We start from the raw sequence: 24,508 nt of genomic DNA, 5'->3' as shown, positions 1-24,508 counted from the left end.
AACAAAATTAACATAATAATATTGTATAGGTTTCTAAATTACTATATACGTTCTTCAAAATGTTTACATTAATTAAACGTGGCGTGACTAGCTTTTTATTTTTATTTTATTTTTTATACTATGTTTGATTTTATTCATAGCCACTGGCAAGGCGTCGGCCTTCGGCCTTGGTAGGTTGCTCGGACCGCCTCTTTTCTAATTTTAAGGTTAAGAGTAAAATTACATTTTACTTGTCAATGGTACTTTGGTTTTTTATTATTATTCAGATTGGTAATCGAATTTGATTTTTTTATGATATATTTAAGTAAATTTTTTTAATGCCGTTAAAATAAGATGACATGAAAATTAATATATAATTAACAAAATATAATATTTTAATTCGTAATTAAATATTATTTAGGATTGAATTGGCTTTCGTATATATTTTAAAATTTTTTTTTGGATGAGTAATGAAGTTCATTTATCCAAGAATGCAATTAAATTGCTACAAAAGAACAAAAAAATATTGTACAATTATTTTAAGCTATATAAACAAATTAGCCAATAATACCCCAATAAGTACAAAGTGAAGCATTAGTAGGATTAGTTCTATTGATTAAACTTCCTATTAAGTGAACCTGCACAATCTCTTTAATCTGCACCAGGATAGTATCTTCAGTCAATAAAGATGCACCAAAATACTTCTTGTTCCTTTGTCCCCATACCACATACAAATATGCACTCCAAGCAAGCTTGAGTATAACAACAAGCAAGGACTTTCCTTTAAGTTTCAATATCGTCCAAGCTAACTCTTGCTTCCAAGTTCCCACAGCCCTATGAATGGAGCAAAGGCGCAAAACTGACTGCCACACCTTCTTTGAAAAATTGTATTCAAAGAAACTGTAATCACATCTCTATGTAGCATCTATACAGAAAAAGCAACACGTATCAACCAAAATCCCAAAAGTAAGTAAACGATCTCGGGTTGGTAGAAGAACGTAAAGGGAACCATAGAAAATAGTGTCATTCCACCTTTATACCACGAGTTCTAATTGCCTCCCACAATCGAGAAGTACTCACTTTAGCATTAGCAAGCTGTTGAGAAGTGATAGCAACTAAAGGCTTTAACTTAAGCATCTTTCACCAATTTTAGGTACTCATTGAAATAGGAGCCACATCCAGAAAACTCCCACCCTTTAACATATATTCACTAACCCAAGCGATCCAAAGAGACTCCTCTCCTGCAAGCAAGACACGGATAAGTTGTAAAATACAAGCTTGATTCCATTCTACCACATTTTTAGTCCCAAGCCCCCCTCAGATTTAGGTAAACAAATCGCCTTCCAACAAACACGAGCCCCTCGACTCAAGCCAACTTTCCCTTTTCAAAAGAAGCTAAAACGATATTGATAAACCTTTTTAAGAACACTCTTAGGCATTAGAAATTAACGTAGACTTGCACACTAAAGATCATAGCCTTAATGAGTTGCAATCTACCAACATAACTCAAGTGCTTAGTAGACCACCTTTGAATCCTGTCTAGAATCCTATTGATTAAAGCAATACAGTCAGACGGAGATAACTTTCGAGAAACAAGAGGAACACCAAGGTACCTCATTGGTAGCCTACCAACTTTAAACCCTGTGCAAGTAGTCATGAGAGCCAACTTCTCTTAAGGCACCCCAACAACAAACAATTCACTTTTGGAGGCATTGAGTTGCAACCCAAAAAGTAAGTTAAACTACCGGAGAACACAATAAACACCAGTCACTGAATCAGCAGTACCCTTAGAAAAATAAGAATATCATCAGCAAACATCAAATGAGTCAACCGCACTCGAAGGCACTTAGGATGATACTTAAAGAGAGCATTTATGGTAGCAACATTCAATAACCTGGATAACACATCCATTGCAAGCACAAAGAGGTAAGGAGAGAGAGGATCTCCCTGCCTAATACCTTTCCTCCCTCGAAAGAACCCCACAAGGCTTCCATTAAGGGAGAGAGAACCGAAGAGTAGTTAAACAAACTTCAATCCACTTCAAGAACTTTTTAAGAAATTGTTGAGCTCTGAGTACTGAAAGCAAAAAGCCCCATATTAAAAAATCAAATAGCTTTTAAAGATCAACCTTCAAGGCACATGTAGGAGAAATATATTTTCTACCATACCCTCGCATTTGCTCATGAGCCAACATGGTATTATTAGTGATACTACACCCTCTAATAAAGGTACTTTGACTATTAGAAATTAAAGCAGACAGAAAATGAGTCATTTTATTAACCAAAACCTTGGTTATGCACTTATAAATTGCACTGTAACAAGAAATAGGTTGAAAATCTTTTACATAGCTAGAATTATCACAGTTGAGAACCAAGGAAATTGAAGTAGTATTAAAGGCAGTCGAGAGTGTGGAGGATGCAAAAAAATACTGGACAACCTCAAGAAAATCAGGTTCCACTGTACCCCATGCAGATTTGAAGAAGAAAGCTGTGAAACCGTTAGGACCAGGGGCTTTCTCCTTCCCCTGCCCAAAACTAGTTGCTTTTATCTCCTCATTGTTAATAAGGCTAGTCAACATACGATAAGCATCGTTAGACAGTTTAGGCAGTAACTCTTGAAACAAAGGATTTGGGCACTCAACAACATTAGAATCAACTGCGTCAAGAAAATTCTAATAAAACCCCAAAATCTCTACAGAAATTTGATCAAAAGATTCCAACCAATTACTAGTTGCATTAAAAAGAGAAGTAATAGTGTGCTTATTCCTCTTAACTCCAACAGTACTATGAAAAAAATTTAGTGCTTTGATCCTCCTCTTTGATCCACTGCACCCGAGCTTTTTATCGATAAAAACATGTTTCGACCTCTTGCAAAACCAAAAGATCAGCTCTTCCCTGATCAATATGACCATTTCTAACTAGATCACCTTGCAACAAAGCAAGCTGCAAGCTCTCCAACTCCTCAACCTTAGCCTTAACTCGAGCAAATATTACCAAAAGTCTCAGTGTTAAGCATCTTCAAGACAGGCTTAAGTCTTTTAAGCTTGGTAAATAACTTTAACATAAGATCACCTACCACAGTAAGCTGCCAAGATTCAGCAACAAGCTGTAAAAACCTATTATGCTTAGCCCAAAAATAAAAAAAATCGAAAAGGTTTTGGCAAGGATTGCACAAGCTACTCCAACCAGACAATAGAGGATACTGATTCGAATAACAGGAACAACAAACTCAACCCGTGAATGAGGAAGAAACCTAACCAAGCTGCATCAACAAGAACTCTGTCAAGCTTTTTTTGCAATCGACCTATCCAGTTGATGATTAGACCAAGTGAAAATAGGAACAAAATAAGCATGATCAAAGACTTCAACCTCCCTAACTAAAGCTTGAAATCTTTCATATCAATAGTAAAAGATTAATAACTATTGAAAGGAGAACTTTCCTCAGGCAAAAGTGTGACATTAAAGTCACCACCCAACAACCATAGAGCATCACCAAATTGGCTATTCATAGAACACAAGTGGGACCATAGCTCTCAACGAGAAACACTATCATTACAAGCATAAAAGACTAAAAAGAAGACATTCTGATGTTGCACTTGCACACTGCATGTAATATATTGACTAAAAACATAAAATACATCTACAATACAAGCACTCTTCTAAATAAGCCAAATTCGACCATTAATAACATGATCATAATTGCAAAAAAAGTTTCACCTCCGAAAATACTTCTCCAAAATAACCGAATCATTAGTACACTTAACTCTAGTTTCCAACAAACAACAAACATTAATCTTCAAGCTAACTAACCTATCAAATACAAGTTTTTTCTTTAGAGGATTATTAAACCCTTTAATATTCCAAAAGAGAATAATCATGGAACACGAGGAGAATGTGTACCTCTCTTACCACCTCCTTTTTCTCGCCCTTTAGTAGGAGAATTATTTATCTTCTGCTTACCTTTGTCAAGGTTCTCTTGCTTTGTAGTAATCAATGATCTCGCAAGAAGAGCTACTGCCAATGAGGCCAACCTAGGCTTCAAAGGAAAAAACTCAAGCTGTTCAGTTTCATTATCATCATTAACAATATCTTGCTCAACATTAATATCATCACCAATGACATCATTAGAATCCTCAAGCTCAACACTCAAAGTCTTAAATCTATTACTAGATCCCGCAAAACAAACATGTTTTGGTTTAAGAGTAGGGGAAGATCTACAACCACGGCTTTACCCTTAGAGGAGACTTCAAAAGTTGAAGTCAAAGCTACACCGCCATTAGGAGCACTCTCATTTCGAATCGCAACAGATTTTTCAAGAATAGAAATTTGAGTAGTGTCTACACCATCTTGCTTAACCCTTCAAACTTTCACCTCATTCTTCTTAGAACAGTACTTATCAGAGTGACTGAAAAATTGATACTATAAACAACGCATCAGCAGCCATGGTACTTCAACTCCAATAAAAACAAATGAACCATCACGTAATTCAACATTAATAAAATGAGAGAGTTCAAAATCAACAGTAACCTCAACAAACACCTTTACATAAGCAAGATGTTGCAAAGCTTTGATAATATTCATGTAAAGGGGAATACCAAGTGCACTTGCAATGTAGTTAAACCCCTTTTGAGTAAAAAGCTATAAAAGAACTCGACTTAACTGAACTCAAATAAGCATACTATTAAGGGAGAAATCAAATTTTTGGAGATTAAGCTCCCACTTCCTCAGCACCATCGGCTTGTTCTGGATGTGCTAAGGGCTATGATCCAGAACCCAATCTTGAGCAGCAGGAGAAGAAAATTGAAAAATAAACAGATTTTCACCTACCATCTTAACTTCAACAGCCCACTATTTACTCCAAAGCATATCGACCAACTTCTGCAGAGAATAAAATTGGGAGGCTGCCTAAGAAATTGAGCCATCAGTGAGTGCTGCCACTTTCGAACCATTTCTTTAAACACCCTAGTCGGAGGTTTGACAATAATAGAACCATCATGGACTTCTGGTGGAAAAAACTCCAAACTTTGTTCAGAAGACGAATAAAAAAACTTCATCCAATCCAGAACTTGTGTAGAGGACATAACACAAAATCAAAGCCAAGAAGCAACAAAAAACACAAATCAACAAGAAAATAAAGAAAATCAAGCCAACCTCCCCCCCAAAAAAAATCAAGAAGAAACAACAAGGAACCAAGAGAACTCTTATGTGCCAAAAGGCAACTAATGTGCACCGAGAGGATTCTCTTAACGTAATCCCTAGGTCCGAGCACCAAGAAGAAGCTTTGTTTCTACTCTATTGGGAATTTCATCGAACACCTTTGAAGCACCTTTGGCTTAGAGAAAAAAGAGAGAGAACCAATTTTTTTATATATATATTTGAAATTTTAATTCCTAACAATTTATCAAAAGTTTTAAGGTTATACAAAAAATTCTAATGCTTCAACAATATTTCTAAGTGTTTACTAATATTCTAAAGATTTTCTTAGTGTCTTAGACTTGATCAACTCAACAATTTGGCGTACCAGAATTTCTAACGCTTTATCAGTATTTTTAAAGATTTCCGTAATGTCCTAGTGTCACAAACCTAATCAACTCAACATTTTGGCATACCAAATTTTTTAAATATTTACCGATATTTTTAAAGGTTTACCAAAATTTCTAAGGTTTACCAAAATTTATAAGGATTTTCAAAAAATTTCTAAGGCTTTACCAAAATTTATAAGGATTTCAAAAAATTTCTAAGGTTGAATCAAAATATCTAGGGATTTACCAAAATTCTAAGGGCATTTTGGTATAATCTTAAAAATTTTGGTAAATTATTAGATACTTTCATACAACCTTAGAAATTTTAGTAAATTCTTAGATTTTTAATAGGCCAAAATATTGATGTGATTGAGTAAGGGACATTAGGAAAATCTTTAGAAACATCGGTAAACTTTAGAAATATTGTTAAATCCTTAGAAATTTTGGTAATGCTTTGAAATATTGATAAATACTTAGATATTTTGTTATAATCTTAGAAATTTTGTAAATCCTTAGATATTAGTAAAACCTTAGAAATTTTGGTACATCTTTAAATTTTTTTGGTAGGCAAGCCAAAATATTAAGTTTATCAAGTTTGGGACATTAAGGAAATCTTTAAAAGTTTTGGTAAATCTTTAGCAATTTTGGTATGCCAAGATGTTAAGTTGATCGAGATTGAGACACTAAGGAAATTTTTAGAAATTTTGGTAAACCCTTTGAGATTTTGGTAAGGCTTTAGAAATTTTGATACTCTTATATATTTTGGTATAACCTTATAATTTTTGATAAATCTTTAAAATTTTTGGTAAAATCTTATAAATTTTGGTAAATCCTTAAAAAGATTAGTATCCAAAATGTTGAGTTGATCGAGTTTGGGACACCAAAGAAATCTTTAGAAATATTAGTAAACTCTTGAAATTTGGTAGATCCTTAAAAATTCAGGTAAATCCTTAAATATTTTAGTATAACCTTATAGTTAAATCTTTAGATATTTTAGTATAACCTAATAAATTATGGTAAATCCTTAGAATTTTGGTGATCTTTACAAATTATGGTAAATCCTTAGATATTTTAGTATAAACTAAGAAATTTTGATAAATCCTCAAATATTTTTATAAATCTTTACAAATTTTAGTAAATCCTTAGAAATTTTGGTATGTCATAATGTTGAGTTGGTCGGGTTTGGCACATTAAGGAAATCTTTGGTAAACTCTTAAAAATATTGGTAAATCCATATGCATTTTGAAATGGCAAAATGTTGAGTTAATTGGGTTTGGGACACTAAGGAAATCTTTGGTGGAGCCTTAGAAATATTGGTAAAGTTTTAGAAATTCTTGTATAACCTTATAAATTTCGATAATTTATTAGAAGTTTTGGTAACTACATTGAAATTTTATAAATATTTTAAAATCTGGTATTTTGATAAATTGTTAGGAAATTTGGTAACTACTTAGAAATTTCTATAAATCCTTTTGGTTTTATCGCCTTAGAAAATTTGAATATATACAAAATTAGTTTTCAATCCTAAATAACATTTAATAAGATTAAATATATTGTGTTTTATTTATTATTTATTAGTTTTCATGTCATCTTATTTTAATGGTGTTAAGAAAATGGATCTAAATATGTGATATAATCCAAATTCGATTATCTGTACCAATTTGAAAATTGAAATAAAATTCAGATACTAAAATATATAATTTCTCTTTATTTTTTTTCTTTGAGCTCATGGAAAGCTGTTTGTAAGGAGTAAGGAGCGCTCCCTAGAACCCCGTGTTTCCTCCCACAAAATATATTTTCTATATAGAATTTTTATACTTGGTATAAGAGTGAATGTGTTAAATGGTTCGAAATTCAAAAAGGATTAGACATGTCATGTTTTTTTTTTTATTTTCTCAAATCAAAAAATAATTTTCTTTAATCTAAACAAATTAACATTAATATAAAAAAATTGAATGAGATTGTAAATAGAGTTGACCATGGGTTAGGTCAGATCCAATTTGGCTCGAGCTAAATATGAATTAACGCATTTTATATTTATCCAACTCTGATTTAACCTAAAATTTTGTCTAAGCTTGTCCAAATTATTTTTATTTTTATTTTGAAAAATATGTATATTATTTTAATTTAACATTTAATAAATTTATATATGCTTCATTCATTAAAATTTTATAGATTGTCATTTAACATTTTTAATGTCTACATTATAATATTATATATTACTATAGATTTAATTTTGTGTATTATAAATTACATAAAAATAACATAATATAATATATTTTAAACTTAGAAACGAGTCATTTCGGGTTCAATTGTCTAACTCATATTTCACATGGGCATACTTTATTTTTTAAAACTCATTTTTATCTAAACTCTCAAATTTTAGTATAACTTTCGAACTTAGACACATAATTTAACTCCTGAATAAATTTAAATATAAATTAATGATAAAATTAAATGTTAAAACTAGAATTTTGAAATCTCAAATTCATATAATGCTTTTGTTTAGATTTTATTGGCAGCGACAGCTGTCCTTGTTTTTGTCATTTCAACGTATGGTTTATTTTCAGTTTTGGTGGTTCTATTATGTTAAAATTTAAAATTTAGTCCTTACACTTTAATTTAATTTAGTTTGATCGCTTCACTTTTATAATGTCATTAATTTGCTAGCCGAATAATTTTACTCTTTATAAGGTAATGGTCGACTTTCAGTTTTGTGCCTCTATCATGTTTAAATTTGAGATTTAGTCCTTATATTTTAATCGACATAACTTAATTATCTTACTTTTATAATATCATTTGTCGGTTCAAATAGTTAATATCAAGAACTACTTCAGTTAGAATGCTAAAGTGAATTTCACTTAAAATACCATTCCAACACAAAATTATATATTTCAACATGATGAGTTAGAATTTGTGATTTTAAGGAAAAAAATCTATGAAGCATTTTAATCGAATAGTTAATTATTTGTACTAACTAATGATATTATAAAAATAAAGCGACAAAATTTTGTCAACTTAAAATATAGTGACTGAATCCCAAATTTAGCAAGAGCAAAGAGACCGTAATGTAAATTAATTTATATTGAGAGATTATATATTTTTCTTTATACAAATGTATATAGAGTCATGATAAGGTCAATATTCAAATATTTGATTCATAATTTATATGAATCAAAGAATGATTACCAAATTTATTTGGACTAAATCAAACATTTTAGATATTTAAATTCATTAATAAAATATGATTTACTCATACAAAAGGAATTTGATATTCTAATTGAGTATCATTTATATATTTAAAGTTAATTTTATTTTCAAAATTATAATATTTTCAAGAATTTAATTAATGATTTTTTAGTTCTATAAGTGTAAGCAAAGTGTAATAACAATATTATTATTAAATGTAACATTTATTTTTATTTTTATTTATATATAAAATTTTGTTGAGAATTTGATAATGGTAATAAAAATGAATAAATGAAATTTATTAAATAATTTAAAACTGATTATGGTTTAAAATTAATTTAGTTAAATTGAAATTCTTTTATAATTTTAATAATAATAATTATACAAATTTAATGATTAATATTCTTATTAGTGTTTATAATATTTTTGCTTTAATTTTTTTAGTTTCTAGAATAATATCTTAAAGGGAATGATTTTATGATATTTAATATGTTAGAAGCTGATCTAGGATCCAAGAAATAAGTAGATATTATTTTATTGATTATTTCAATTATTATTTTTAAATGATGTATTTAAAATATTTATATGCAAAGTAATTTAAGAGTTTAATTTATTAATTGTTTTAGCTAGAAAAAAGGCAAAGATTTGGGTTTATATAGAAATAAAATTAACTGTTTTTTTATGGACATTGAAAATTCGATCGTTGGAGAATTTGACCATAGGATGAAAACGCGTGATATGTTTTCTCTCTCTCTTCAAAACCACTCTATTCCAATAAATATACTACAAATCGATTGTTGAATTAATTTTAAAACCACCAATTTTATCTAATTTTAAATCCCATGATGGATACTATTTAAAGTTAAAAAACAAAAACTACACCCTTTTTGGTGATACAATAAATAGTTCTACATTGGATAAAATTGTGCTAATAGATAAATAAACTAAAATTAAATTTCTTTTATTTTTCAAGAATTTCGTTCATAAAATTGTTTTAATTTTTAATATTTTATTTATATTAATATTTAAAATATAAAATATTTTAAAGACATTTTTTATTTTAAAATCTTAGAATGATAAAAAAATTCAAAATTCAAAATTCAAACAAGACATCATGATATGTTATGTAGGGTAAGTTTGGATGAGCGATAGTTTACCTGTATTTAGTGTAAAAGCAGCAGTGATAGTGAAATTAAATACCATAACGATACTATAGCGTGAGACAAAAAAAATAAGTTAAATATGTCGCACGTCTATCCAATCTCAGTTAAAGTCTTTGATTTACCAGAGAGAGGAAAAAGGGTTGCCACGTAATTTGGGTGAAACTCGAAGCCCTATTACAGAAAGCGTTATGCTTTTAACCACGATTCAAAGAGAGGAAAAGAAAAATAATATAAAAGCACTCTCCTTTTTCCTTCCCTCTTTTTCTTTGTATATATTTGTCTTTTTCTGATTCTCTCCCAGAGCTGAAGAAAAAAAGGAAGAGGAAAGCCAAAACTCCAAACTTTCTATTTTGCTTTTATATTATATTTTTTTTGGTTCAATTCAGTTTCACCATTTCCTTTGCATGTAGATGCTCTTTGGTTAGTCTCTAACGCCGCTACTTGGACTCACTTTCCGCTGCTATCTTTTTTTCGGCTTTCTCATGGCTAATAACACCAACGAGGCCCCCGCCGCCGATGATTTCCTCGAGCAAATCCTCGGCCTCCCTAACTTTGCGCCCTCTGAAACGGGCTTAGCTGGATCCGACGCTGGATTGGCTGCAACCGCTCCTGGAGCTGGAGCTCCAATGTTTTTGCAGCTCAGCTCCGGTGATGGCGCCGCTCATATCGGCGGAATCGGCGGCGGTGGAGGCGGTGCGTTTCATGGGCAGGTTTTCCCCTTGGGCTTGAGCTTGGAGCAAGGGCAAGGCGGGTTTTTGAAACCCGAGGAAGCTTCCGGTAGTGGGAAGCGGTTTCGGAACGGGGTCGTTGATGACCGGGCTTCTTCTGTAAAAAATGTAAGAAAAATAGTACTTTATCACTTAAAAAATTCTTTTTCCCTCTAAAAGTTTTTTCCCCCTTTTTATATATGAATTTCCTTTCAGGAGCTTGACTTAGAAGCTAGGTTTTATGGTGCTGATAACTAAATATAATTATCTTTAATAATTGTCAATTTTCTCCTCTGTAAATGGAGTATGTTCATTTGTCCTTTTTGGATTATTTTAAGTTTTAGATTGTCAAACTTGGGGTGACAGCATATTTGTCTGTTTGATCTTTTATCATGTTACCATCCCATGCCTGTTTCTGTCTGATAGCAGAGAAGACAAGGGAAAACATGACAGGGTTTGGTGGGAGTTACTATTGTGGGATGCCAAGTTTTGATATTTGACAAAGGATACAGTACATCAATGTCTTAGAGTTGCTTAAGTCATAAACTAACTGGCAGAGTAAGATTATTCAATCATTGAAGACCATTCAACTGCTGATTTGCTGTAAACCTGAATCCAAAATTAAACAAGAGTTGTGCTTCACAAGTTAATTTTTTTTTCAAGAATTAAAGGGCATGTATTTGGAACTTGAAAGCTAGGGTCATAGTAGTGAAATAAAAATCTATAAAATCTTCTGTAAAATTACTAGTAGTTGATTCCTTGATTTGTAGTTAAGTAAACCGGTCTTTGTTTAATGGCCCCATCTACCAGGAGAAACTGGTTTAATGTCTAGTAGGTTTCATGTTCATAGCTTCCAAAAATTGTCAACATCATATGAGTCGAGTTATTGGTGGAAGATGTCAAATTTCAGAACATTCTCTTGGTATTATCATAAAATATGTATGAAAGTTAAAATTATGACAGAAGAAAGATGGATCTGTGTTCTCATTTGTTGATTTACTATAGTTTTTAAAGTATCACTGTCTCAGCCGTGGTCAAGACATTCTATCAACTTGAGTAATTGCTTTTGTATTTGGTTATTTATGCCGTCAGGTTATTCAACAAATTGTATGGGAAGTGTTCTGCAAAAGTTTAAGACTCTAAAAGTCCAAATCTGGCAAGATTTCTGTTGTTTGTCCATTGCTGTATGCTTTGATTCCAAAAACTTGCTTTTATATAAAATCGAAACAATTATGGACTAAGTGATTTTTCTCCATTCACCGTTCTTTCCTTGTTATGGGTTGGCGGGAAAGAAAATGGTATTGATGTTAGTTCTATCTTATCTATAAATTTGCATCATTGATGATGTGACTTATATAACTTTCCAGGTTTTCCATGGCCAACCTATGCAAGCAACTGTTTCTGCAGCACCACATCCACCGACAATGCGTCCAAGGGTGCGCGCTAGACGAGGACAGGCCACGGATCCTCACAGCATTGCTGAACGGGTACCCTTAATTTATTATAAATAACCATGCCAAACATGGGAATAGGTTTAATTTATTGAATGTCAGTAATCCAGATTTGTGTTTCTGGTCTAGAGTCAAAAGGCATGAGTAAGTTTCTTAGCAAGGAAAAATTTGAAAAGATAGAAATCTGATAAACTGAGTTGATTGTGACTGGTTCGTGCAATGTAGATCGTCATCTAATTGAGAAAAATCTTTTTTTTTTTCCTTTCAAAAAGAGCTATGGACTATAATAAGTTAAAAAATACTATACTGCCTCTTGTGCATATCTAGAAAAGGCAAGAATATATAGAAATACGAAAACATATAGACCCCATGTAATCATCTTTTAGGAGGGGATCTAGCAGCTCATAAAGCTGCACTTGGTTGCCACCTCTCTGATACTTGGACCCTTCAAAAGTGGAGGAGTATCTGTGTCGGCATGACACAATCCTCAACACAGTATAGGATCTGTGTCAAACATGACAAATAATAATGTGGACACTTCACAGCAGAGGTTGCTCAATGCTGGTTTCAATTAATTTTTTCCGTCAAATATTGTTTTTCGGCTAGATGCTAGAAATCCAAAAAGAAAAAAGAGAAGATAATAAAGATAAAAGTCAAAAGTTGTAAATCCCAAAAAAAAGAGAAGAGGGGAAAAGAGAAAACATAGATGAAAAGGAAGATGGGTGGGTGAGTTTGGTTGTTGTTGTGAAGAGTAGGATAAAGGGAGTAGCTGTTGAACTATGTTGCAACTGTGTTAACATTCTGAGTCATTCAATTTTCTCCTTTGCTACAGTTGCGCAGGGAGAGAATTACTGAAAGAATCAGGGCATTGCAGGAACTTGTTCCTAGTGTCAACAAGGTGAGTCCTTTTTTTATCACTTCGTAAGTTCAGTTGTGAAATGACTTGCATATTCCAGTATGTTTTTCTGGAATGGTCAGATATTACTATTAACTGGTTATTCTTTAAACTAGCATTGCAAGGAGCTCGCTCCTACTGACAGCAGGGATCTATTTATGCCATTTGTCACTTATCTTATCAGCCCCTAATCGCTGATCTGCACAATCTTGTTGTCCAACGTTGCAATAGTTTTATGACTAACCTTTAAACGTGAAGGCTGAAAAATTAGTTTACACTATCATTGTCTGAGGGTTTGTATGCTTCCTTAATCCCAAGCTAACTTTATTGTCTGTTAAATAGCGTGCATATATTGAATGGATTGATGTCCTAAATCCTCAGCTATTAACTTAATAATGTTATAGTAGACTATTGTTGTTTAACCTAGCTAAGCTCAATTGATTATTGATTATAGTAGACTATTGTTGTTTAACCTAGCTAAGCTCAATTGATTATTGTTATAGGGGTCTCATTGAGACATGGGTGACTTTATGGTAGATTTGTCTGTCTTGGGGTGTAAACCATGAGAAAGTTTAACCATGTATGATGCATGTAACTTCATTTTGTACTGACATACATTTCTGTTTGCAGACTGATAGGGCAGTCATGCTTGATGAAATTGTAGATTATGTCAAGTTCCTGAGGCTCCAAGTTAAGGTATCATTAACTCTGTTCAACTGTTTGATTTTCATATTTCACTGCAAATCGTGGTGCTGCTCATGTTTATCAAACCAGTATGCAATCTCTCTATAGTTTCCTGTCAATATATTCAGGGCATGTTGCTTTTAAGGAGATAATATACGATTGTTTCATTTGATATATTCTCCCCTAATAATGAATTTGATTATTTAACAGGTTTTGAGCATGAGTAGGTTGGGCGGAGCTGGTGCAGTGGCACCGCTTGTAACAGACATTCCACTATCATCAGTAGAGGTAATAAATAAGTAATCATGCATATGTTGCACATTTTTATATTCAATATTCTATTCATTAATACAAATTGAGCTTCCATCAGTATGAAAGCGGTGAGGGTGGAAGAAGCCAGCCAGCATGGGAGAAGTGGTCAAATGATGGCACAGAGCAACAGGTAGCTAAGCTGATGGAAGAAAACGTTGGAGCTGCCATGCAATTCCTCCAATCAAAGTCTCTTTGCATTATGCCTATCTCACTAGCCACTGCAATTTACCACACACAGGTACCAGATACCTCCTCTGTTGTTAAGCCAGAAACAATTCCTCCTGCATAGACCTGAGGGGAAAAAAAGGGTAGGCATCCCACAGTCCATCCTTCATCCCGCCTTTTATTTGTCCTATTCTAACACACCCACTCCCTCCCTCTCTGGCTTGAAAATGCCATCAAAGTCAGATGCCATAGCTCTTGCTTTTTGCCTTCCTTTCCAGCTCTTTTTCGATTTTTCAAAACAGGGTTTGATGTCAATGCCTTAAAAAAATCAGAGACAGGCAATTGATGTCTCGACAAGTTCGAGTAAAGGGGAAGAATTGTCAAATTTCACTTGATATGCTCTTCTTTTTTGTATCAAAAGGGGGATAGTGGACAATGATGGGAGCACTTTTGTAGTGGGGCTCTGATTTTGTGGTTAGTGGATTGTGGGACCTGCAAAGAAAAAAAAAAGGATAGAGATGATCCAGAGTATAATATTGTTATTGTAACAATGTATTTTGAAGATAAAATCGAATGCAAAAGTAGAAGAATTGATATTATATTGTTATAATAACAATATATATATGTTTCTAAAATGCTTGTTGCTATACATAGTCCAACTCATACTTGATAGTGTGCTTGTTTATAATTTTTAGTGGGGGAGCGTGAGTTATATTTCGTCGGGTAACTTGACTTTCTAACCTTACTGACTCATTTATTGGATATTTAAGTCATTTTGACAATGAGGAGAAAGATAATGGGCAGGTGGCTGAGGGCTTAGGGCTGGGTTTCACATTTTCTTTTTTGGCAACATGAAATCAATACTAGTATGAACGATGATTGAGGTTGAAAAATATTTTTCAATTTAAATTATGATTAATATTGTTGGAGATTCACCTAATTAAGCAACGAAAAAAATAAAACTAGTAAAATAAATTGAGAAATTAAACACATAAATTTAATCACGAGCAAAGATAATTTAAATATAATGGCAAAATAACGAAAAGTCCAAAAATAGATATAAAACTAAACCTTGAAACCTAAAAATAAAGAATTTTTAAAACATAAACACAAAATTAAGTAAAAGAGTTTATTTATAGGCTAAATTTGTAGGTCAAATAAATTATGTTAATAAATGCTAAATATATTATATTAATAAATACTAAATCTTCTAGAAAGAAAATATATTTTGTTTAACTTGACTTGCAAGCAATTTCTTATTTGACTGAAATATGAGACATATTGAACAAATCTTTACATTGACTCGTATTTTCACAACGCCATCTTTGTCAAAGCCCGCCACGGGCCTATCTTGAACTATGCAGGAAATTAATTGAGTCAAACTTGTGCTTAGAAGCTGGAAGACTTCTAGCCTTCAACTTGTGCATTGCTAAATCAAAACTAACTCAGGTCTAATTTTCACAAACACAATGCCCTAACTTTTCAAAACCTGCATCCAAAAGAGAACCTCTTTTCAACGAAATAGTCATACCTTTTTCCCTGCTATGACCAAGTTGCCTCCGCTCTAAACAAGTTGACTTCAACTCCATAACGGATGAGGGACGTTCGATTTCACTAGCCACTGTAGAGCCTTTTAGAATATAAAGACTGCCGATCATTTTACCTTTTAACAAAACAATAGCCCCACGAGACACTTTAATGCCGCTCGACTCGATATTGATTTTGCAACCTTTCAAGTTTAAAATACTTAAAGAGATGAGATTCTTTCGTAAATCAGGTACATACCTAACATCTGAAAGTGTCCTAATCATCCCATCGTGCATCCTAATTTTAATAGTACCAATAACAATTACCTTACTGGATGAATCGTTTCCCATGCGCACAACTCCACCTTCAACAGAACTATTTGTGGAGAATCATTCTCTATTGGGACACATGTAGAAAGAACATCTCAAATCTAGGATCCATTCGGACGTAAGCTCGGAGCTTTTACTCGTTGACACTAACAAGAAATAATCACTGCTTTCGTCAGCCAAATTAACACTAACTACATCTTCCTCGTTACTCTTAGCAACCCTTTTATTTCGTAGTTTATAACAATTTGCTTTGACGTGACCTAACTTCTTACAATAGTGACACATTTTGTCTCGCTTCTTTGATGCTACCAAAACGGAAGCTTACCTATCTGCCTTGTTGTAATACCCCTAACCCGTGTCCGTCATCGGAACAAGGTTATGGAGCATTACTAGACCTATCAGACAATTTACAATTAATATACAAATAATTATCAAATATAATATAAAATAATCTTAAAGTCCCTTAGATAAATCCTCGAGGTCCATAATACGAGTTAGGAGTGATTCGGGACTAATTCGGAAACTCGGGAAATTTTTTTTTGCGAACTCAATATAACCCCTTTATAAATATCTAACCTTCCCTGCAATCTCAACTGCAACCAATTTACAATCAATATGAAAACCAACCCATTTTCACATTCAAACATATTTAAATCATACCTAAAACATTTACTTATCAAATTGATCAACAACATTCATAATACTATATAAAAGTTAACTAATAAACTTCGTTCATTTCATTTCAATTTTAGTACCAAACTAACTCAAAAGTATATCAATTTAGCTTATTATAACCATCAATTCATCTTAAGTTCAAACATGCATTTTCTCAACACTTAAACAACCAATTCATATGGCCAAATATACACCAACCTTTAAAAGCCAAATCTCATGGCTAATATCATAACTCAAAACATACCAAGATGACACTAGCCTATACATGCCATATACCATATATATATACAATTCAAAAGTACCAATTTAGATGTCCGATAGCGTGATGATGTTCTCGACGACTTTTGGACCCGAGCTTAGTAAGCTCGTCAGTGAATAATTCAATACATCAAATACATACAATTCAACTAATTGTACATAACATCACCATATATACAATTACAAAAAACCTTTCTCATGTCTTAAAACATGATCAAATGCCATTTCATTATCTTTCTCTATTAAATACTCGAATAAGTTCTGTACGTACCTGTATTGTCTCGTACTAACCTCTTTCTTAATCATCTCAATGATATTTATAATTCAATTCAACTAGGTCGAATTCAAATAAATCTCTAACACATAAACATTTAACTAACTCATATAATTGCATAATATCACATTAAGTACTAAACTTACCTTAATATTGCATGAACATATAACTTCACACATACCTGAACCTTTCAACTCAAATTCAAATTCGGAATTGTTAAGATCATATGGAAATCATATAAAACTCGTATAATGCCATATCCCGGACATGGTCTTACATGTTAACGAATATCAATGCCACTGTCCCAGACAGGGTCTTATACGAATCATATACGATGCCAATGTCCCAGACATGGTTTTACATGAAATCACACCTCGGAAGTCCTAATATCATAACATCAATATCCAATACATTTACTAAGGTTCATTCGGAGCTTTCGACTTCGTAATTAAATCAATTCATGCACGAAACTAGCCATCCAATGCTCAAATCAATTCGACAATATATATCCATATACGGATCAAATTTGGCAATGTATATCTATATACAAATCAAAATCAGCAATGAATATCCATATACAAATCAAATTCGGCAATGTATAACCATATACAAATCAAATTTGGCAATGTATATCTATATACGAATCAAATTCGGCAATGTATAAAACATATACATTTTAATTCAAAAACATTTATTTACTTATGAACTTACCTCGTACTCGAAATTGACGAATCGGATCGATTACTCGATAATTTTGCTTTTCCCCAGATTTAATTCCGGATTCCTCTTTTCTTGATCTATATGTATTCAAAATTAACTCATTTAATCATATAATCATTCAATTCAGTCCAAAAACACATATTTAAGCCAATTTGCACTTTGGACCTAAACTTTCACATTTCTAACAATTTAGTCCCTATTTCACAAATACACAAAATTCATAAAATTCAACAAGACCCATGCTTGGCCAAATTACCATAGTGCCCCTAGCAACCCATCTTCACATTTATTCACACTTTTAACCCTAAATTTTCATCTTTTCACAATTTAATCCCTAATTTGCATTTTCATCAAAAATCACTTTATAAAATATGAAAATCTAACATCAAATATTCATATTTCACCATTAAACATCAAAGAACACACAAGCTCATCAATGGAAACTATCAAAATCTTTAACAATTTTGAAATCGAAGACACGGGCTAGCTAATACTAGTTGCAACGATCACAAAAACATAAAAATAATTAAAAACGGATTAAAAATACATACCAAATTGAAGGATATAAGATTGCCGAAAGTTAAACACAAAAAATGGCTTTCTTCTTTGTGAAATTCGGTTGAAGAAAGATGATACAAAATGGTGTTTAATGTGGTTTTATTTATTATTAACTTTAATTACCTAATTACTTAATTAACCTTTATAAACTTTAAAAATTACACAAATGCCAAGCCATTAAAATCCACTATCAACTCTAATGGGCTAATCATATAAGGACTTCCACTTTAAAGCCCTATAGCTATTTAATACCTTTAGCTATTAGAATTTAACTTTTACGCTTTATGCAATTTAGTCCTTTTTATCGAATTAAACATTTAAACAGTAAAATTTCTTTATGAAACTGTGTAAAATATTTTCTGCTGTTTGATTGAAACAGTAAAATTCAACTCTGGTGTTTGATTGAATCTGTGTAAAATATTTTCTGCTGTTTGACAGATTTCCTGAACATATTTTCCGGAAAAGTTGTTTTTACATATATTAATATATATTAATAAATTTTTATATTTTAAATTGTTTTTACATATATTGCAATGATTTATTTATAATAATACTCAATTATTAAGCTACAATATTAATCGTTAAATTGAAAAAAAGAAGATGAACACACAAAAATAAGGATGAAAATGAAAACACCCAAGCAGATGTAAGAAAGTACACATATTTATAGCAAAGGGTAGCCTAAATCATAAATGCCAAGGAGGTCTAAAAATTAGTTTAAAGTCCATCTTTTCAGTTTCTGCCTTCTACACAACATGCATAAAGTCTTTCAGTATTACAGGCATGCAAAGAAGCTATTAGCCAACATACAACCCTAACAGGTTGCCTGATAAGAAAAGAAAAGAAAAACTAACAAAAGCAAATTTAAAATATATAAGAACTTAAGAGCTATGAAATGGTTCTGCTTACATAATTTGAGAAGTCATTTACTGCCATTTGGTTCTGTTGGTCAAAGTAAGACATTGTCTGCTATCACGACCAAAATATGTCTACAATTCAGCAACTAAATAAGTGTTACTGCTTATACTGGAAACTAATACAATACCTCCTCTAGATGCAATCGAATCATTAGCACCATTTGCCACCAGAAGCTCATCCCATTCAAGTGTATTAATCTCAAGAAGCTTCATTTCATGATTTCTAACATTAACACTCTCACCTGGTTCTGTTCACTTTCCACAATAGCATTTAATGAGAACATGATGAATTTGTTCACATGATTAATCTCTGGAAAATTTCAACATCACCTAGACTCCTCTCACCTTCAGAATATGTATTAGCAATTCCAGAATCAAACTCTTTTGTAACAAGCAAAGGAGTAGACTGATCTGTTAACAAACTTGAATTTGAATGTGTGGCTAGTGAAACCTGCAATTGTTTGTAGCACAAATCCACAAACATCATTCACAAACTGGTTCTGAGTAGGAAGAAACATAAAAGACTGCTTTATTCGGGAATGGTATCTCAAAGTTTTTTGTTTGTAGTAAACACCAACCTCCTTTGTTTCACGATAATGAACAAGAACCATTTGCTCCAAAGACCTGAAACAAGAAGTTAATCATGATAAGAGATTACCACAATGCAACTTGGGTTAAAAGAGAACAAGTAGGGACAAGATAGGTGAGGTTAACTTTAAATGTAAAATACATCATACATACTTATCTAGCAGCCAATAACACCTGCGAACAAAGGTTGAGTTATCTTCACCATGTGCATAATATACATGAATCCTTTCTTTATCACCAACCTGGTTCATGAAATAAAATACAATTGTAATCACATTTTGGCCAAATCAAAATAATATAATATAAGTTATACGAAAAGAAAAACCTACTTTTAAGTGTTCATGAGCTTCTTTAATAGTCTTCCCATCCTTTTTATTTTCCCAATTATAACCATCTTTTCGAAAGTTCCTCAGCATCTTTCGATCAAACAATACAATAGTACCACCTATAATGACAAGGGAGTTATATTCATTAGTAAGTAGTAAACTTCTTCTGTGTTCACTCATGTGGGGGCGTATAGATGAGGGGAACAAACAGAATTTAATTTTTATCTATAGTTACTTTTTGGCATGTTCACTGGCTTCGCTTAAATGGAGAAATATCTATGGTTGCACACTATAGCATGAATCTCATTTGGGCGTAACCATCTTGACTTGGCTTCTTCCAACATGTTTTTAACATCCAAATCTGTCCATATCCAACAGAAACAAATTTAAAAAATAAAATGAAAAAAAATTAGCAAAACAGAGAGATTTGCATAATTGCAGTCCAAAGCACGATATGAACAAAATTTAACAGTCCCTGAAGCTCAACTAACACTTCACAAGCAAATTTTTATGTGAATTTGATATTTGCTTGAAACAAAATCAACCACTTCTCTAGCTTTCAAAGAGCAAAAACTCCCACAAAAAGAGTAAGAAATTACTCACTAAAAAGCTAACAAGTAAATACTATGGACCATTTACAGCGATCAAACAATTTTCAGCACATTAAATTCTAACACACGTTATAAGATCAATTCATAGAATCAGAAAAAAAAAAGATTAAAACTAATAAAAACAAATTCTGTATAATATACCTTGCAATGTATGAAATCCATGAATTTCAGCTCCGACGAGACTCGCACAACCACCATCCTCCATCGACAAAATCAAACGCCTGAAAACGATTTTTTTAAACTCAAGTAACTAAACAATTAAAATAAAAACCGAAATTAATTTAAAAAAAGTTAAACGCGTAATTAACAGAAGAAAAAAGAACGAAAACTCAGTAATAAATAAATAAATAAATAAAACCCAGCTTAGTCTAACATATAACCTTCTTCAAAACGAAGCTTCTTTTGGAACTTTAAAAATGAAGTTCAAAAGAGAAAACAAGAAATTTTTTTAATATTATATATTAGACCAAAATGGACTTAACCTCATATTAAAAATTCATTGGAAGTCAATTATTTGTAATTTAATGATTAAATTAAAAAATTTCAATTCCCACTCCTTCCCTTCCAGGCTTCCATTCAACCATAGGAAAATTGAGAAAAAAAGAAAAGAGTGGATAGAAGAAAACTCGAAAATGGGGAGGTAAATCAACTGGAACCACTCTTAGCAAAGGGCTGAATCTTTTGCGGTATGCCGGCCTTAGCAGATAGAGATAATAGAAGAAGGTTGAAGAAGGTTGAAGAAGAGAAAGGAGAAAGGGAAAATGTCTTACGCTAGAGAAATGGGTAAGACAATTTCCAAAAAAAAGCTTTGGATTTTACCCGTGTTTGTAAAATGTTTTCCTATGGGAATTCATTTTCTAACAAACAAACACCATAAAATGTGGAAAACCAATTCCGGAAAATATTTTCCCCTATCAAACAGACCCTTAGTCGCATAAAGAGTTTCTAACCTTTTTCACAAGGCGAATGAGGTATTCTCCATCAATACCTCTTGCAATACCTTATTAGCGAGGCACAACTGGATTGCAGACAAGGCATTTTCATCAAGCTCTTCCCATTTTGACTGATCTAGATCCTCGAGTTTTTTTTCGGTAACGATATTTTTTAGCTCAGTCTGAACTAGAATTGCCATCATTCGAACTTTCCACAAATTAAAATTTGTGACATCATAATTTCTCAATGTCAAACCTTGTTGCCATCTTTGAACGGGCTGATCTGTAGAAATTAAATTAGCTCTGATACCACTTGTTAGATATTGACTCGATTAAGCAATAAACAAGTAAAAATAGCGAAGAAATTGAGAAATTGAACACAAATTTAATGTGGAAAAACTCTCCAAAGAGGATAAAAAACCACAAGCAAATATAATTTTACTATAATGGCAAAAGAACGAAGAGTACAAAAGATGAAGAAAAAACTAAACTCCGAAACCCAAAAACAAAGAACCCAAAACAACGAACCCTCAAAACATAAACACAAAATTCTTCAAAAGTGTTATGAGTTCTAATATCTAATAGGTGTATTTCCTAAGGTTATAAAATAGTCTATTTATAGGCTAAATTCGTAGGTCAAATAAATTATGCTAATAAATGCTAAATATATTATACTAATAAATACTAAATCTTCTAGAAAGAAAATATATTTTGTTTAACTTGATTTGCAAGTAATCTCTTATTTGACTGAAATATGAGGCATACTCAACAAAAATAAATAAATAAACAAGTAGCTTTTCAAATCAAATTTTAATTTTAAACTGAGATTTTATGTCATGTTAAAAGTTTTTTTGGAAAAGTATTTTCAATAAAATTATCGTTTTATCCTCTCGTTAAATATTTTATTTTACAATATTATGTCTAAAATTGACATTTTATCTTTTCAAAAGCATTTGTGGACAATAATGATAAACACTATAAATTTTTTTTTAAAAACACTTCTAAATTTCAATGGTAAACTTGTCTTCAAGGCTTCAATAGAGAAGTCCAAAATGCTGCGGCCTACAATTGTTCATCAAGCAAAACAACGAACCAAAAAACCCGAGACTAATCTAGAAAAGAACATAAAAAGTAATTGGTGAAAAATGTTTTCTGTCCCTCTCAATTTTGAAATTGAGCAAATTGGTCTTTTAAAAAAATAGAGTAATTTAACCCCTACTAATTTCGAAAGTGAACAACTAAGGACAACATTAATATCTTCCGTCAATTGAACATAATTTTGATTGGTATAGTAACAAATTTAGCCTTCGATGTTTACATATTTTTGTCATTTTGACCTTAATTTTAGAAAATTCAACAAATTCAACCTCAACATTTACATAGTTACATAAATCTTGCAGTAGCAATTTGTTAAATGAGGACCAACTTGACAGAATGTGTAAATTTTGAGAGCTAAAGTTATTATTATACCAATCAAAATTGCCTTGGTTTGCTCACTTTCAAAATTGACAAAGATTAAATAATTTTAAATATTTTTTGAAAGGAAACAATTGCTTAATTTCAAAGTTAAGAGGGATTGGGGAGATAAATTTACCAAAATAATTGCAGTTGCCGAAGCGAAACAGGGTCCAATTCTCAAAACAGAGGCAAAGTATGAAGTAGCAGCAACCTCTTAAGGCTGGAGTTTCAACATATTCTCAATAGTGGGAAGAGCAGCTATTCCAGCGTATAGTCATGCCGATCGTGTCAGTTCAGCCATCAGCAGTGTATTGATGCGTTGAGCCCCCTCGGTATGTATGTGGAAGCGAGGTTATGGGTTTATCGAGCTAGATAGTGTTCCTTATAGGCTGTAGTAGTCACCTGATGACTACTTTTTATACCAAAAAAATCTAGTATGGGATATATTAGATATTAATTTTATTAATGAAGTAAATACTCTTAATAGATAAAACTCTTTAGTAAATAATATTTTTTTGGTGATATGAGTAGAGTTTTATTCCAAAAAAAAGTAAGGTAGAGCTAATCTTTTAAGGTTTTTTTCCAAGAAAAATATCTGTCAAAGCAAAAGTAGTCGAAATATTTATAAAAAAAGTTTTAGTTGCCAATTGAGTTTTAGTTTGATTGGTATTAACATTATTATCAGTGCAGAAATATGTGGGCTCGAGTGCGCTGAAATGTATTATCCTCCTATTTATGGGTTGATATGGTATTAGTTATGCTAAGCATTAATAGGCGTGAGACATGTTTTTACCCTTTTCTCACAGCTTCAATAGGCGTTTCGATGCTACAATTATGGCCTTCTTACATGCAAGTCACAATCCAAAAAATGGTCATTAATCATCCGGTACAAAGCAACTTGGGTCAATCTCATAACTTATACCACAGTTGAAATTGTATGGAATCCACTAAACATCATCCATGTTGGCATTAAATACAGAAAATGATGAGGTTTTCAACAACGAGATACATTCTAGAGAAGCCTACAGCAACATCCAAGCTTTGCATTATTAGACACAAAATTATGCCTTTATTTAATTGCTCGACTTTTTAAATTATGCCATCAGTTGGTAAAGAACCAAATTCTGCCGACTGTTCAAAGGTTGCTTTCGCACTGAACCTTATTATTTGACAGTATTGATAATTTCAACTTAAACATGAGGAATTCAAGATGGAACCTGCCCTTGTCCTTGTTCTCAACCTTCAGCTTTTTTTTTGCTGTAAATCTTA

General features: G+C 32.0%; 2 protein-coding genes across 8 annotated transcripts; one reads left to right on the top strand and one right to left on the bottom strand.

The window, feature by feature from the left end:
* Positions 1–10,096: 10,096 nt before the first annotated feature.
* On the top strand, positions 10,097–14,665 carry LOC105790665 (transcription factor UNE12). Its single transcript, XM_012618376.2, has 6 exons — positions 10,097–10,688; positions 11,927–12,046; positions 12,843–12,908; positions 13,536–13,601; positions 13,800–13,877; positions 13,960–14,665. Exons 1-6 carry the CDS (start codon positions 10,335–10,337, stop codon positions 14,188–14,190), a joined length of 915 nt encoding a protein of 304 aa, XP_012473830.1. The 5' UTR covers positions 10,097–10,334; the 3' UTR covers positions 14,191–14,665.
* Positions 14,666–17,643: 2,978 nt separating this feature from the next.
* Positions 17,644–22,241, bottom strand: LOC105790667 (calmodulin-binding transcription activator 5). 7 transcript variants are annotated; one of them, XR_008198522.1, is made up of 8 exons: positions 20,991–21,698; positions 20,474–20,599; positions 20,242–20,357; positions 20,066–20,154; positions 19,903–19,948; positions 19,670–19,775; positions 19,317–19,572; positions 17,644–17,926 (listed from the first exon to the last, which is right to left on the bottom strand). XR_008198522.1 is itself a non-coding variant. In XM_052634380.1 (8 exons), the coding sequence occupies exons 3-8, from the start codon at positions 20,481–20,483 to the stop codon at positions 19,397–19,399; spliced, it is 543 nt and encodes a 180-aa protein (XP_052490340.1). In that variant the 5' UTR covers positions 20,484–20,599; positions 20,991–21,070; positions 21,800–22,241; the 3' UTR covers positions 19,258–19,396. The 7 variants fall into 7 exon arrangements, 6 of the variants coding, with proteins under 6 accessions (XP_052490340.1, XP_052490337.1, XP_052490338.1 ...); XM_052634380.1 differs by lacking the exon at positions 17,644–17,926 and adding an exon at positions 21,800–22,241 and having other exon boundaries at positions 19,258–19,572; positions 20,991–21,070; XM_052634377.1 differs by lacking the exon at positions 17,644–17,926 and having other exon boundaries at positions 19,258–19,572; positions 20,991–21,070; positions 21,230–21,698.
* Between the last annotated feature and the right edge of the window lie 2,267 nt (positions 22,242–24,508).

Source organism: Gossypium raimondii, chromosome 8 (genome assembly GCF_025698545.1).
Source record: "Gossypium raimondii isolate GPD5lz chromosome 8, ASM2569854v1, whole genome shotgun sequence".
In the NCBI taxonomy this organism is placed as follows: domain Eukaryota; kingdom Viridiplantae; phylum Streptophyta; class Magnoliopsida; order Malvales; family Malvaceae; genus Gossypium; species Gossypium raimondii.
Note: the sequence above shows the minus strand (reverse complement) of the source record. Positions and strands in the feature narration are given on the sequence as shown.

Excerpts from the sequence above, each read along its gene's own strand:
- LOC105790665 (XM_012618376.2), top strand. The coding sequence starts at position 10,335 with ATGGCTAATAACACCAACGAGGCCCCCGCCGCCGATGATTTCCTCGAG. Across the intron at positions 13,602-13,799 it reads TCCTGAGGCTCCAAGTTAAG|GTTTTGAGCATGAGTAGGTT; the intron begins GTATCATTAACT and ends ATTATTTAACAG. Across the intron at positions 13,878-13,959 it reads TTCCACTATCATCAGTAGAG|TATGAAAGCGGTGAGGGTGG; the intron begins GTAATAAATAAG and ends AGCTTCCATCAG.
- LOC105790667 (XM_052634380.1), bottom strand. Across the intron at positions 20,155-20,241 it reads AAGCTCATGAACACTTAAAA|GTTGGTGATAAAGAAAGGAT; the intron begins GTAGGTTTTTCT and ends TTCATGAACCAG. Across the intron at positions 19,949-20,065 it reads TGTTATTGGCTGCTAGATAA|GTCTTTGGAGCAAATGGTTC; the intron begins GTATGTATGATG and ends TTCTTGTTTCAG.